Raw genomic sequence first — 16,334 nt, forward strand, 5'->3', positions numbered from 1 at the left:
TTTGAGCTTGAGCCACGGCGTTTAATTAGAATGCGACTCGAGTCTGTCGAGAGAGGAGGCCTAGCGTGCGGAGGGATTCTGTAAGCCTAGTGTGTCTGCGCGCGCGCGCGTGTGTGTGTGTGTGTGTGTGTGCGCGCGTGGTTGATATCTGACTGACTGGCCGGGATTAAAGGGGAAACGATTAGATGTGCGCAAACATGTACCGCACTCTTAACAGACCCGGGGCCGTCCTCTTTGTTTTATCAGAGCCAGACCTGCCAGCTCCATAATCTAGTCAAGTTTTTCCATCCAATTGACATCTGTTAAAATGACTTGGGCTAACATTTTAGCCTTGTCTGTACAAACAACCTCAGTCTTTTGTCATGCTTTTTATGTTATCTCCGTAAAATGACCGCATTTATCCCTGCAAATGATCATGTAAAATGTCCTTTTGATATCATCTGAACAGTAATTCCTTAATGTGATTAAAGAGCGTGATTATGGATTTATGAAGATGCTTTTCTGATGATTGTGTTGATACATCTTCAGGTCTGCTTACACCGAATAAGGAGGTGTAATGCGTGTTTGTGCCACAGTATCAGTTCCTCTTTGAACCATTGTCCTTATTTTATTTTAGACGGAAAATAGATGCTCTCAAACAACCTTTTTGAAATTGAATAACCGATTAAGGATCATTTTTGTAAACCCCAAATTCTCTATGTTTTCTATGAATTGGAGGCACAGTTTAATATACTGGCCAGTAGCTATATGAAACAAGAAGAGCCTTTTTTTAGTGGCTTTTATTTCCAACTCTGTGTCTGTGTAAAAGTGTTTTCTTAAAAGGTCTGAAGGACTCTGTGCAGTGCGAGACCTCTGAAACCTCCGTCAGCTGCGCAGCGCGGGAACTAGAAAACGACACCCTCGATTGAAAAGCAATTAGCTATTAATCCAAATCTGCCCCTGATGTCTCGGCTGAAAGCTACGCTGCTTTCGCGTCTCTAATCGCTCCGAGGAGCTGCGCCAGAGAAAGGGTTAACCGTGCTACTGTAATTTAGAGTCGCTGCTCTCATGTCTTCGTTCTCCAATACAGTGCTGCTCGCAACTACGGAACCCCTCCCTCTCCTTACTTACACACACACACACACACACACACACACACACACACACACACACACACACACACACACACACACACACACATCCCCACCAGCCCGATTGTCTAATAAACTGGAAATTCCGAGCGCGAGCCTCCCGCGCTCACACACTGCTGGTATTGCGCGCGGGGAGCACAACACATCGAGACGCTTAACTCCTCTCCTCCCCTCCAAGTTTACATTCTTGTTTTTATTATTCTAAAGAGCACTAATTTGATGAAAGTAGGCTACTTTGGAAGTGCGCAAAGGAGCAACGCGCTCTGAAGTGTTTGCTTGTTTGTTTTCTACAACAACTGGAAACAAATCCACAAATCGTTTTATAAATGCGCATAATGTCAGTTACGGGTAAACTCATCCTGTGCTGTTTTCACGGTTGATGATTTTCTTGGGAAGCGTTGAGATGGAGCACAGGCTCGCGAGCACGCGGTGGACACCGTTAACCGGGCTGGTGGTGTGCCTGCTGGTGTGCGCGTGTGTGGTGGACCTGGTTCTGGCACAGATTCGGTACTCCATCCCCGAGGAGTTGGACCACGGGGCTTTTGTCGGTAACATCGCTGAGGACCTCGGTTTGGACGTGGCCAAACTGTCCGCCCGTCGCTTCCGGATAGTCTCCGGTGCCAAGAAACAGTACTTAGAGGTGAATCTGGAAAACGGCATTTTATTTGTTAACGAGAAGATCGACCGCGAGGAGCTGTGTGAACGGAGCCCGACCTGCTTCTTACACTTGCAAGTGGTGATCGAGAATCCGTTAGAACTGTACAGAGTGGAGGTGGAGATTTTGGATGTGAACGACAACTCTCCCAGTTTCCCGTGGAGCGAGTTCAATCTGGAGATTACAGAGTCAGCGGCGCCCGGGTCCCGGTTCCCGTTGGAGAGCGCGCATGACCAGGACGTGGGCACCAACTCGCTCCGATCCTACCAGCTGAGCTCCAACGAACACTTTGTACTAAACATCCAGACGCGTAACGACGGGAGCAAGTTTGCCGAGCTCGTGCTGGGGACCCCGCTGGACAGGGAGCAGCAGAAGACGCACGAGATGGTGCTCACAGCCGTGGACGGGGGGTCGCCAGAGCGTTCGGGCACGGCACTTATCACTATCACGGTGCTGGATGCCAACGACAACGTGCCCGTTTTCGACCGGTCTGTTTACCGGGCGAGCCTGGTAGAAAACGCACCGAGAGGGACTTTAGTGCTGAAGCTAAATGCCACTGATTTGGACGAGGGTGCGAACGGGGAGGTCTCATACGCGTTCAGTGGGCACGCACCGCTCAAAGTGCGCGAGCTGTTCAGCGTTGACCAGTATACGGGTGAGATCAGAGTGAAGGGGATTGTGGACTATGAGAAAGCGAGTGTTTATGAGCTGTATGTGCAGGCTAAAGACAGGGGTCCCTCAGCAGTGGCCGTGCACAGTAAGGTACTGGTGGATGTCTTAGATGTGAATGACAACGCGCCGGAAGTCATCCTCACCTCCGTGTCCACACCTGTCCAGGAAGACGCGCCACCGGGCACGGTGATAGCCGTTATAAGCGTCATGGACCGGGACTCGGGAGAGAACGGGAATGTGGACTGCCAGATCCCCAGCAACGTCCCCTTCCAGCTCCACTCCTCTTTTAAGAACTACTACACTCTGGTGACTAGCGAGTTTCTCGACAGAGAAGCCGTCTCCGAGTACAACATCACCCTCACGGCCCGGGACCTGGGCTCCCCGTCTCTCTCCACTCGGAAAACCATCCTCGTCCAAGTGTCTGATATTAATGATAACCCTCCGCGCTTCGCCCAGCCATCATACACAGTCTATGTGACCGAGAATAATGCCCCGGGCGCATTCATTTGCTCAGTCACTGCTTTCGACCCTGATTCTAATCAGAACGCCTATCTGTCCTACTCGATTCTAGAGGGTCAGATCCAGGGCATGCCTGTGTCCACTTACGTCTCCATCAACTCGGACAACGGAAACATTTACGCGCTGCGCTCCTTTGACTATGAGCAGCTAAGGAACTTTCAGATACGGGTGCAGTCGCAGGACGCCGGTTTCCCTCCGCTCAGCAGCAATGTCACGGTAAATGTGTTCGTTTTGGACCAGAATGATAATGCTCCGATTATCGTGTCCCCATTGCCCAAGAACGGGACCGTGGCGACAGAGGTAGTCCCGAGGTCAGTGGATGCGGGGCACTTAGTCGCCAAGATCACTGCGCTAGATGCGGACGCAGGACAGAACTCGCGCCTCTCCTACCAGGTGCTCCAGGCTACGGACCCGGGGCTGTTCAGTGTCGCCCTCTACACGGGAGAAATAAGGACGATTCGCCGGTTCGTGGATAAGGACGCTACGAGGCAGAGAGTCGTCATCCTGGTCAAGGACAACGGGCAGCCGCCTCTCTCCGCCACCGTCTCTATCCTCCTCTCCGTGGTTGACAACGTGCCGGAGTCCCTGTCTGATTTCGGCGACCTCACTCTGAGCCCCCAGCCCCCCTCCAACCTCGCCCTCTACTTGATCGTGTCACTGAGCACCATCTCGCTAATCTTCCTGGTGGCTATTATCGTCCTGGCTGCGGTCAAGTGTTACAAGGACAGAGAGACCATCAGTGGGTATAACCTCCCGCCCTTCGCCTGCTGCTGTTGCGGGGGCTTCCAGCCAGACCCGCCCCCGGAGGTGTTCAAGAAATCTAACCTAAACCTGCAGATCTCCACCGGGGCGAAGGTGCCCACCAACTGCATGGAGGTCAACGGCAACGGTACTCTGTCCCAAGCCTACTGTTATAAAGTATGTCTGACCCCGGAGTCAGCTAAGAGTGACTTTATGTTCCTGAAGCCGTGCAGCCCCATTAGCACCCCGAGGAACAACGAGGCAAAGGGGGCTGATAACTTGGCTTGGAGCGCGCACCACCGGAGCTCCTCGGTGAATAACCACTCCGGAGCCACCACTCCAAATGAGGTAACGTCAGTGGAAATGTGTTGGCATTCAAATAATTGATTTTGATAATCATCAAGTACACGACATTCCACCTAATGAAGGTCAAATCATACATGCGGAAGTGTAATATATGTTTGACTGGACTTGAACGATATTCACATCAACGTAATATATCCGACTTGGGTGAAACTTCCTCTTAATGCGACCAGCACGTATTTAGTTTACATTTCTGTTGGTGTTTATATTTGACAGACCATAACCTTGATTATACAGTAATGGCATGGGAGTAAATGAAAAGGAAGCGGAATAACTAGAGAGTGGATATTCTGGTCACAAAGGCTACGGGAGAAAGCTGAACACGCCACGGCACATGTCACGCCGAGTATGTGTTGTGGAGCGTTTATCTCTCCTCTCGCACACAGAACTGAACCGTCTGCCAGAGATATCCGTTTCACAGAGCAACGGAGAGGAATACACCTCAGTCATGTTTTCTTCGACGCTTGCGTTTCGATCCCTGATCTATGTCTTGTTTCTAATCTAGTTGCGCCGTCTGTAATCCTCATTTGCCGTTTGTTTATTTGTGAACATGTTTGGAATTATAGGGTGATTTGAGAAATCCCACAACGTTTGCATGATTGAGTATTTTGGGTGCAATGTCATCGTCTGTTCTGTCTGCTGCTATGTGATACGAGAGAGACAGACATTCAGTCTATACTTTCCTATCAAAAACCACCAGTTTGAATTGATTTCTAGTAGCGTCTGCGAATTTTTACCGGGCTACAAGGTGAACGGCTGACAGACACGTAATGACGGGAGCAAGTTTGAAATAGAACCCCGCTTGTCTGGGCTGTAGTATTCTATCAAAGACCGTTCTGGAGAATTCTGCACCTCTACTTATTTTCATTCTAACGGTTTTGGGCCAATAACCCCACTAACTATGCCTCAAGGGCACAGATACGGCCGAGCCATTATACGACACACAATGCCGTGCATACGAAAGGGGGTCGCGTCCATTATTGATGAAAAATGCAAAGACATCATTTTGGGGGACGGGTGAAGGGGTCCAAGGACCAGGCTGGGACGTGGCGCGCCTGTAGAGTGCCCTGGCGTTGTCCTCGCGGAATGAGCGAGGAGAGAGATGTGGATCCTGTAACCTGGACTCAGGGGTAGACATAACATAGTTAACATCAATCCGGACTCAGGGCTAGCCGTAACATAGTAAATGTAAATCAGGGACACTCCAACTAGTATAATATGTACAGTTTCGTACGGTATGTGTTAATTTGTGGATGTCCACCATCCATTTTGTATGATATGTTAAAATTACATTTTGTATGATATATTACAAATTACAATTGTACAATATGTTACAAATTTCAATTGGTACGAAATGTTACGAATTCAGAAAAACGTATGCTATGTTACGAATCACAATTTGTTGTGGGAATTGTTAGCTAGGTGGCTAACGTTAGCTAGGTGGCTAACGTTAGCTAGGTGGCTAACTAACGTTAGCTAGGTGGCTAACGTTAGCTAGGGGGCTAACGTTAGCTAGGCTAGGGTTTAGGGTTAAGGTTAGTAATTAGGTTAAAGGGTTAGGGTTATGCTAAGTAGTTGCTAATTAGCTAAAATGGTACGTGATGAGATCCGAACACGCAACCTTAGGATTGCTAAATGTTTAGTTATACACCTGCCCGTTTACCCTGACCAGGCCCTTTATCTACTTCCCCAGAGTCAGATGAACTTGTGGATACCATTTGTATGTCTCTGTGTTCAGTATGGAGGAAGTTAAAGCTCGTTTCTGAGCCAATGCTAAATAGCGCTAGCACAATGACTGGAAGTCTATTGGAATTTGCTAGCATGTAAAATACCATACTAATTTGACTGTCCCAGATTTACCTTTACTATGTTACGTCTAGTCTATGAGACCAGGCTGGTAGACCCGTGTTCCGAGCAACTGTGAAGGATGGGGGAGGGAGAGAGAGGGAGGCGAGGTCGACACCGCTGTCGCCGGAGTCACTAGATGGGACCGGCAGACCGTGAATGTGATGTGTGCGTATTGCCTATTGTCATTTCTATAATCTGGTACAATGTAGGCAGACAGTGTGACGGAGAAAGGGACACACTTTTTTCCCCTGGAATATCTCCATCTCCGTGTAGACGAAGACTAAAAATGTCAGTCCCGTTCATAGCAAGAACACCTCTGGCCATATAAAGAGCTTGATTCTAGGTCATGCTGATTGTTCTGCTAGCAGCTATGTCCCTCCAGGGGCTTGGTGTCCTTGATGACGTTAATTGGTACCCTTAGATCACCCCTGTGTTCCCCGAGAGTCATGTCGCGGATGAAAGCATAAAACCTCAAAGACTTACAAATTAAACAGTGGGATGGTTATATAGCCTAGTTGTCAGCCATAACAATGTTTTATGTAGGCCTGCATGTAGTGTAATTTCAGCAGGGTGATACAACATTTTTTTTTAAATAAACATAAATTGAAGGTGAAAAAGTGAATTGGTCTGTGAAACAGTGTGATCAGCTGAGATGACCTATAGTGTATAAAGCTGCAAGGACTGCACAACTTTTCCCGCTTCTCAGCAAGACTGTAATTCAAAGCATGTTCTCAGAGCAACACAGTAATATGAACATAAAAACATTAGGCATAAAAACCCACAAAACAATTACTTGTGTCATTTTCTTAATTTCCTGAGTGGCACGGTTTTCTTTGAAGATGAAAATCGTGTTTTCGTTTCATCCCGGTGGGGTTCTAATTGGGTTTTGTGTATTACTCCCGATGAATGTATTTTGAATACCGATTCCAATAATACGCTTACATCGCATTCTTCTTGTTAACAGCTCTAAGTCAATTAATAGAGCGTGGCATCCATAGGCTACTATGAGACTTATACCCGGAATAAATATCACTCCGCGGTGCCCGTCCCCTCCCCCTGCTGTGCTGTGCTGCGGTGGATGAAAGCGAAATAATTGACAGGCAAGTCATTGCTTATGGCACGGCGCACATCCTCACTGCGTTCTGAAATATGGCCACAGGGTGGCAGTCAAGCTCCATGGAAAAAGAGATCCGGACACAATGAAGCCTAGAATACGGAAATGAAAAAGTCTACTATTGGACATGTATCACTATTCTTACATGTTTAACCATCTCTTCGGCGAAGTCGTTGAACCAGTAGGCTATATAACTGCTGGGTGATTTCAGAACGGTTGTTTGGTGGTTTGTAAGACAGAACATGTTTTGAGATCGTATTTTCTCTCTTTATCTATAGCTCAAGCAACCAAACACAGACTGGACCCTCACAAAGAACCAGAACTCCTCTTTGAAAAGGTAACCATTGCTTTTGACATTACACTTACAACTACCCTCAGCATACCGGTCTTTGATATATAACGTTATTAATGTTTGGCCGGTGTGTGTTCATGCCATAAAGCATGATGTGATCATTTATGGTATAACTCTTTATCCTCTGTAGCTGTAACTCTATCAACATGGATGGCACTCTGATGAGGAAGGCCATGCATGCAGACCCAGAGAACTACATGACACCCATGACGGGCCAGTACTGGACCTGGGGCACCCACATGAGGGGTAGGTGAAGGCCTGGGCCTGAAACACACAGGCACGCACACAGACACACACACAACTAATGCCTCTCCCTGGATAATAGAAAACAGACAAGGTACAGGTGGCTCATGAGCACATAGGTGTACCACTTCCACGACGTGTGTGTGTGTGTTTTGTGATGTCCGTCTCACCTTGATTTCAGTCACGCAGTATGTTCATTGACGTTATCTCTCTACTTCCACAGACTACAAGATGTCTCCTCCTGCCACTGGGCCTCCTCCTCGCTCATGGACCCCCCGGTGCACCCCTCCCCCCCAGCAACAGCCCCAACCCCAGCAGCCTCCGCTCCCCCCACACCCCCACCCTCACCCCCACCCACCTCCAGACTACCAGCATAACGTGTACATCCCGGGCACGCCGTCGGCCCTGTGCACCCTGAGGCCAGCAGCCACCCACCACCGCAGCGAGCTGGACGTCCACAACTCCTTCTCCACCTTCGGCAAGAAGAGACGCTTCATCCACAGCTACGAGCCCCAGACAGACGCAGCAGCAGCCGTCATCAACAACGACCTGTATAACGATTAATAATGGGATCTTGAGAGGGAGTGAGGGAGTGAGTGAGTAGCCTCTATGGTATGAATGAGCCCTATGTCTGCTAACATAGTAAACAGACGAAGGGTTGAATGAAAATGAATAAATTCATATCCGAATGAATTAAATAAGTGTACAAATGCCAGAATGAATGAATGAACTTCCGTCCTCTATAATAAAAGGAAAGAGGGAGATGGACTAATGTTGAGATGAATCTAAGAGGAGTGATCTCGTTTTTATATCTGCCACTGTTGCCATTGCTATTTTTGACACATTACTGCCACATGTTTTCCACAGTCTGTTTTTCAATGGATTTGAGTCATTTACCAGACGCTCTTATCCAAAGCAATTTTAAAGGAGCAATTAGGGGTAAGTGCCTTGCTCAATGGAACATCGACATATTTTTCACCTAGTCGGCATGGGGATTTGAACCGGCGACATTTCGGTTAGTGGCCCAACGCTCTTAACTGCTAGGCTACCTGCCGCCCAGTATGATAACTCATCATCATTATTATTAATTATTAGTATTATGATTATGAGTATTATTATTTTGACAATCAGCGTGGATCAACAGTTTGATGAGAAACATCCAAATAGCCTAAGATTGGACAGCGCTTTGCACATTGTTATAAATACGAATTCTATTTTTGAATGTTTAAAGAAAAGGAAAATAAATACAAATAACCAGGTTGCATTCATTCACCTGAAACGTTTTAAAATGTATGGGTCTGTCAAGCAGATCTTGTGTGAATATATATGAATATAGCCTACTTGTAGATGCAAACTGCAATTGTGATGCAGGTGATCCACAAAGACTTAAACAGTCAACTACCCACAACACATATTCTGTATATACATTTCTGAGAATAAAGTATTTTTTCTCATATATGCTTTCTTATATTATGGAGCCTATTACGCATTCTCTTGTCATCACCAGCTTTCCCCAAACAGGCCCAGAGGCAGTAAAAGTTTAATTCTGAGGATGGATTAAATTGAGTGAGACACGTATTCAATGTTTAATCAGTTTGAGTCACACATCCACTTTAAAGTTGGGAAATTGTTTTAGGGTAAAAACGTTCCACGGCACACTAACTCCGGGGCAGGCTTTCTGCCACGGTAAGCTGTTTTCCGTGGCAAGGAATAAACATAGTAAAATGCTAGCATATGCTAATTAGGGTGCTCGCATTTCCATTCGCCCGTAGAGAATAGTCGAGGTTCATTAACTGAACAAACAGAAACTCTCCTCGAAATATAATTTAATTAAAGACGGTGGGACTGGGACGCAAGCCGCGGGCTAGGAGCTTCCGTTCCAAATGCCACACCTGGACGCGATATGCGGAACCTTCTGCCCACTCTCTCCATGCCCTTTTCCTTTCAATATCCCGGGGAATGAGTTCCGAATGTCAACAGATGAGTAGTCTACCGGCCGGATTCACCGGGGTAATTAGGTCGGCGCATGCCTCAGATTGAAAATAATTCTGTTAATAAGGAAACGGTCTCCATGGAGGCAAGACGCTTCTCGAACTGGAGTGTAACCTTCTCTCTGCCTGAGGAGGAGGAGGAGGAGGAGGAGGAGAGCCATGGGGACGGTATAGCAGGGCTAGAGTTCGTTAGTTCAGCTAAACATCACTTAAATAAAGGTGACATAGTACGTGGAGCTATTGTATCGGCTTAAAAATGGAGGCATACCATTTTTCACGTTCTAAAATATGAAGGTGTGTGTATGAATATAAAGGTGAAATAAATAAATAAATAAATAAATACAAAAGATGAACCATAGCCTGTTATAACATGTTATAGAGTTTTGTACATTCCATGGCATGGATTAATCTGCAGCAGTGTTGTGTTCCATAGGATCCCTGACTGAAAAGGTTAATATCATCACCGTAATTACTATAGTGCAGGGTTCCATAATTGGCGGTTTTAATTGCCCCTCCAAGTTCTCTGAGCAAAAATTTTTTTTTATATATTTCTTATTTTTATTTGTTATTATTGGACGTAAAAGACTGTAGAAAACAAACAGGAGATCAGCTCCAAGTGATTTTAATTTGAGATATCCGTTCCCAACTACTCCCACGCATAAGAGACACGTGATCGTATACAAACGAAAGCAAGGTTCGAAATGATTACGTTTTAGTAGAATATTGCCCCGGATGCCCTTTCCCTTCAGTATCCAGTGTAGACGCCAGTGCTCCCATAGAAGCCTTCTCCCACTGCCTCTGACCTTTGACCTTATTGAAGCCTAGTAAAGGCTCTATATCCAAACCTCAGAGGGAACCTCCATGTCTCATCACTAGAGAACGGGATGACCATGCGTGTACCCCATGCAGCTCTGTGACCCATGGGGCTTATCTCCATACCCATCTCTTCCCCACCCTTTCTCACCCCCTCTCTAATCCTATACATTCTCCTCCAAGTCGGCTTCTCCCTTTCGCCAGATCAATGAAACAGAGAGGGACACATTATTTAGGTAAGCAAAAGACTTATATAACGTCAATGTAAATGAATAAAACACTCTTAAAAGCATGTCCAGAACACCATGGCCTAGATATGTATTATTATGAGATAATACAGGGATAATGAAGATCCTTAAAGACCTGAATGAAACACCAGCTCTATCACAGTGCCTGACCGGTGTGACCAGGCATGGCCTAGTATCGATCTACTTACCAAGGTTACTATCTGTAAAGACTGTAGATCTGTAGTACATGTAGTCTGCCTGCTAGATCTCCACCAGGGGGCACCATTAAGTTACAAACAGAGGGAGAGAGATGGAAAAGCTTCTTTGCGTTTCAAAATAAAGATTTCATCAAGTAAAGTACTCACTTAACAAAACTATTTCACAGTTCTACACTTTCAAAATGATGGAATAGATCACATAAAAAGGGGGTACTAACACTCAGAAAGCATGCATGGAAGAAGCAGACAAGAAAGCACATACGGCTTAGTTGTGTTTTAGAAATGACCGCTAGTTTAGTTGATATTAGCTGTTGGTATTGGTTTGAGAGAAGGGATATCAGTTTGGGGATTAAGTGGCTTCCTGGACATCTGTAGAGGTCGTACGTTGGCTCTGGTTCATCAGCATGTGACCTGTAATGAAAAAAAAGAACACAGAATTCACCAAAGTCCCGCCTACTTCCTGGTGCAAGTCTTTTTTTTTTTTTTAAGTATAAGTTTAAGGGGATATCGGTGAACGTATGTCGTGGTCAAGTCGACGACGGCTCCAGCGCAGTGAGTCGAGCTTACTCAGGTGTTCAACAGAGCATATCAGACCGAGAGCCTAGTTTAGAAAATAATCTCTCCGCAGAAGCGACAGGGATGGTAAAAAACAGCTTGAATATCATAACAACATCGGGGAAACGGGGCAGAATGGAATGGTGCATCAAATACAGCAGTTCTGCAACATCTTTCATTGAGCCTCTCATTCTCCTTAATGCAAAAGTCCGCCCCAAAGGGTTCTCATTGGTCCATTGTTGACGTAATCACCAAAATGTTTTGCTTGTCAGCAATCAAGTTTTCAAAATATGTAACTTTGGAAATACAGAAATCCTCCCCATATGATGCATTTTGCGTCACGGGATAATGTCTGTATTGGATTTAATTTGATTTAATGAAATGTACCTTGAATATTGCATCTCATTTGTGTAGGCTATTAGCCAGAGAAAACCCTCTGAGTACTCTGAATTTAGTCTCAAGCCGACTACTTTTTTCCTCATTGTTAGGCTATTTGATATGTAATGTTTATTAAGAGTTTATAAATAGCAACTAAATAGCAACTAAATACGGTTAAAAAATAATAATATATATATATAAATAGTACACTGCATAATGAAAAAAATCCCTACTAAATTAGTGTTTGGAGGGTGGACTGACTGTGATATTTGGCATTAATAGACTGGTTTTACGCACAACAACTTTGTATCCAAGCTGGGAGAGAGCGCGTACAATCTGCAATGTTTGAATTTCCAACTTGAATTACTGAACAAGGAATTACATGACTGCCACCAGCCAGCAGTCTAAATGGCAGCATTGCAACACCTTGCATAGTTTCTTGAAATGTTACGCTTAACATGAATAAATGACGACCAAATAGACAAAACAATAAAAATGTATACATTAGCAAAAGCAAAGATATACACAACCTGGCATCAAAGAAAGCCTATCATCGATTCGATAGGCATGCAGCCGTATTGACATTCAGCAGCCTTCCAGCACCATGGACAGCGATCGGTCTCTACTCTGTGAGTGGCTGTCACATTCGGTGGGGATTGGGGGGGACGAACTCCAACCATGCAGGGGTCCAGAGAAACTGCATTATGCCAGTCGGTCATTTAAGATATACAGTATGTCAAATGATATTCTTATTCGCGGATTAATTGACCTTTACCCAATGCCTTTTTATGAAGGTTTTCTATTACGAAAATGTTTTGCAATCGAAAACTTTCATGAAAAGGCATCGGGTAGAAGTAAATGAATCCACGAATACTAATTTAATTTGACAGGTATCTTAGATGACCACGTCTTCATGAATTTGATGATATAAACTAGAAGCCTATTCAAAAACAGCATGGGATTTACACCCGGAACTAGGCGGGACTTTCACATGGTATACAGAGGCAGTTAGTAATGTAAGAGACAGCTGCATACACAACATCACAGTCAAGACTGTTCATCACTTGTATGTTCAAATAAACTGTTAGTAATTTTAGTGTTTTTCCACAATTCAGGCCTGCTATATTTGGCCTTCTAAACGTTTAGACTGAAATGAATAAAGACGCTTGGTTAGAGTGATATACAGGCGCTGTCCACTGGCGAGGTGCTGAAATCCCCGCCAACGGTCTATTGTTGTGTCAAGTTAGGTTAGTAGACAGCAAAACTGTATTTTATTCATATTTTTCGCGGGTGATGTCATAATCATTGAGTAGACGTCAGAGAATTCGAATAGGTGGATTTGGCGCTACATTTGATTCACTGCTAGCCCATTTGTGTACATGCCCTTCATACTTCGTAATGTGAATGTCAATAGCATACTTAGTAATCAGCATACATAGCAGAATCACATCAACCAGTGAGGCCTCTCTCCCAGCCTGACTCTCCTCCTGCGTTAACCACGCGGTGTCACTGTTCACCAGTAAATGTCTCAGCTCTGATCAGAGGGAGCCATGACATTCTCGTCCAGCCCTGCTGAAGAACAGACTCTGTTTCAGCTGAAACAAATATGCCTCTTTATTTTACAACAACGATAATGCTCTGAACAGCTGGCTGCTACACGGGATTTTTTGCACACTCGTTAATAGCATCCGAGTGTATAAGGAGTCGATTTCTGGCTGGAATTCAACGTTCAGGATGCATCGGGCAAAAAGGTGTTTCTCGGCTGTCTTTGTTTTTTGTACGTTATGGAGCAGCACTTTGTCCGTGACTCGGTACTCCATACCCGAGGAGATGGAGAGGGGGTCCGTCGTGGCCAATTTAGCCGCAGATTTGGGTCTGGAGGTTGGAGTTCTGGCTCATCGCGAGGTAAAGCTTGAAATGTTCCAAGAAAGCAATAAATATCTGGATGTCAACAAAAAGACAGGGGAGCTCTACATTGTTGAAAAGATGGACAGAGAATACCTCTGCCCATCGAAAACCGCAACAACATGTTTTGTTAAACTAGACGTTATCATTGAAAGTCCCTTGCGCATTTTCAATATCGAGTTAGAAATCAAAGATATCAATGATAATGCGCCTCGTTTCCGTAGAGACAGGGCAGAGCTTGATGTTTCAGAATCGGCTACCCCGGGTGAGAGATTCTCCTTACCAAATGCCGTGGACCCAGATGGTGGTTTAAACACTGTAAAAATGTACAAACTCAGTGAAAGCGAACATTTCACAATCGAAATTCAGACTGGGAGTGATGATACTAAATATGTCGACATGGTTTTGACAAAGGCTTTAGATCGAGAGGAGCACGCCGTTCATCATCTAATATTGACCGCTGTAGATGGCGGGGTCCCCGCGCGCTCCGGTACAGCTAATATCAATGTCAGGGTGCTAGATACAAACGACAACGCCCCTCGATTCGACCACCCGGTTTATTCCGTTAATATGACAGAGAACTCCCCGATTGGAACGGTAGTAATGAAGCTTAACGCCACAGATTTAGATGAGGGCCCAAATGCAGAAATCAAGTATTCATTCACACTTTACACATCAGAGAAAACACAAGACGTCTTTGCACTGAATCCAAACACAGGAGAGATAACAGTGAAGGGCACTATTGATTATGAAGACATGAAGTTTTACGAGATGCATGTTGAGGCTAAGGACAAAGGACAGCATCCCCTATTGGGGCAGTGCAAAGTTGTAGTGCGCGTTACAGATATGAACGACAACTATCCCGATATCACCGTAAAATCTTATAAGAGCACAGTTAATGAGAATATTCCCGTGGGGACAGTCATAGCTATCGTAGGTATAAGCGATAGGGACACAGGTGACAATGGCAAAGTGAGCCTATCTATAAACCCAAACCTGCCATTTGTTTTGAACAAGTCCTCTGACGTCCTTTATGAGCTCAAAGTCTCAGAGCCATTAGACCGCGAGCAAGTGCCAGAATATGACATCACACTCGTTGTGACCGATGGAGGAACGCCCCCTTTGTCTGATAATGAAACGATAACTTTACATCTATTGGATGTCAATGATAACGTTCCACTCTTCCCCCAGTCGTTCTACACTATACCCGTTATGGAGAATAACGCGCCTGGGGCCTTGCTAAGTTCCCTCACTGCGTTTGATCCAGACCTCCATGAAAACCAGTATCTAGTTTATTTCATCATAGAGAAGGAGATAGTGAACACCTCCATGTCAATGCTGTTCTCCATCAATCCGGAGAACGGTAATCTTTACGCACTAAAGACGTTTGACTATGAGATAGAGAAGGAGTTCCTTTTCCACATTGAGTCCAGAGACTCTGGTGTTCCTCCGCTCAACAGTAACGTGACTGTCCACGTCATTATTGTGGACCAGAACGACAATCCCCCAGTCATAGTGTCTCCGTGGCGCGCGCACGGCTCCGTGGTGGAGGAGAAGATCCCCAGATCCACCGATAAAGGATCCCTGGTCTCCAAGGTGATCGCCATAGACACGGACTCGGTCCAGAACTCTCGGATTACATACCAGTTTCTACAGGTTACTGACGCCACCTTATTCAGTCTGGACCAATACAACGGAGAGATACGTACTATGAGAATGTTCAGTTACAGAGATCCGCGTCATCAACGGCTGGTTGTCATCGCCAAGGACAACGGGGACCCTGCTCTCTCTGCTACAGTTACCATAAAGCTCTCAACAGTGGAGACTGCCGTTAAAGCCTACTCTGACATGACGGAAGTGCCTCTAGAATATGACATATTTTCAGATTTAAACCTGTATTTGGTGATCGGCCTGGGCTCCGTGTCCTTTCTGTTATTGATCACCATATTGGTCACCTGTGTGCTGAAGTGTCAGAAACCAAAGCCCAGTAAAGCGGCTCCTCCCAGTAGGAACAGCGTGATCAGCGAGAGGAACTCAACCATCGCAGATTCCACCCTGGTCTCCAACGATGCCTACTGGTACAGTCTGTTTCTAGCGGAGACAAGGAAAGGAAAGCTGGTAGTCAGACAGCCTGTGCCGAAGGCGGGTTCCAGATACATCGTGTCCAGTCTACCAAGGAGCACCGGCCTGACAGAGACCAGCGACTCAGCGGCTTCTACTCTGCAGGTAAGACTAAACTCTTCATTTCTGATATTTAAACAGTTGTTTTAATGATGTCTTTTATCCGTGTTTGACTCTTTACAAATTCACCTTGTGCGTAAATGTCTATACATTATCTTATTATTAAATGGAAGATACTTCAGTGCTTATAAAATAATACTCAATCTCTATACCATCGGTCTACGAAAACCTTTAAAATATAAATATATGTGGCAAAATCAAATAAATCACATAAAGGCTAGCTTGGTCTTGCTTCATTCGTAAGGTCCATCAAAATCTTGCAGGCAACAATGCTCCACACGTTTGCGTCCTCTTGTATGTTGTTTTAGTCAGATGTACAACCTTGTTTTATGCACAAAGTGTCGCTGTTTACCAGCTAAACACGCTATT

General features: G+C 45.3%; 2 protein-coding genes across 2 annotated transcripts; both read left to right on the forward strand.

Annotated features, from left to right (window-relative positions):
• The first annotated feature begins 1,252 nt into the window (after positions 1-1,252).
• On the forward strand, positions 1,253-9,091 carry si:ch73-233f7.1 (protocadherin). The gene is made up of 4 exons (XM_029731763.1): positions 1,253-4,065; positions 7,321-7,379; positions 7,525-7,640; positions 7,861-9,091. The coding sequence occupies exons 1-4, from the start codon at positions 1,510-1,512 to the stop codon at positions 8,199-8,201; spliced, it is 3,072 nt and encodes a 1,023-aa protein (XP_029587623.1). The 5' UTR covers positions 1,253-1,509; the 3' UTR covers positions 8,202-9,091.
• Positions 9,092-14,123: 5,032 nt separating this feature from the next.
• On the forward strand, positions 14,124-16,324 carry LOC115165278 (protocadherin alpha-C2-like). The gene is made up of 2 exons (XM_029718319.1): positions 14,124-15,950; positions 16,274-16,324. Exons 1-2 carry the CDS (start codon positions 14,124-14,126, stop codon positions 16,322-16,324), a joined length of 1,878 nt encoding a protein of 625 aa, XP_029574179.1.
• Positions 16,325-16,334: the final 10 nt, after the last annotated feature.

This window comes from Salmo trutta, chromosome 3 (assembly GCF_901001165.1).
Source record: "Salmo trutta chromosome 3, fSalTru1.1, whole genome shotgun sequence".
NCBI lineage: Eukaryota > Metazoa > Chordata > Actinopteri > Salmoniformes > Salmonidae > Salmo > Salmo trutta.

Coding starts and splice junctions, on each gene's coding strand:
- LOC115165278 (XM_029718319.1), top strand. CDS start 14,124: ATGGTTTTGACAAAGGCTTTAGATCGAGAGGAGCACGCCGTTCATCAT. Junction 15,951..16,273: donor CAGCGGCTTCTACTCTGCAG/GTAAGACTAAAC, acceptor ATGTTGTTTTAG/TCAGATGTACAACCTTGTTT.
- si:ch73-233f7.1 (XM_029731763.1), top strand. CDS start 1,510: ATGATTTTCTTGGGAAGCGTTGAGATGGAGCACAGGCTCGCGAGCACG. Junction 7,380..7,524: donor CAGAACTCCTCTTTGAAAAG/GTAACCATTGCT, acceptor TATCCTCTGTAG/CTGTAACTCTATCAACATGG. Junction 7,641..7,860: donor CTGGGGCACCCACATGAGGG/GTAGGTGAAGGC, acceptor CTACTTCCACAG/ACTACAAGATGTCTCCTCCT.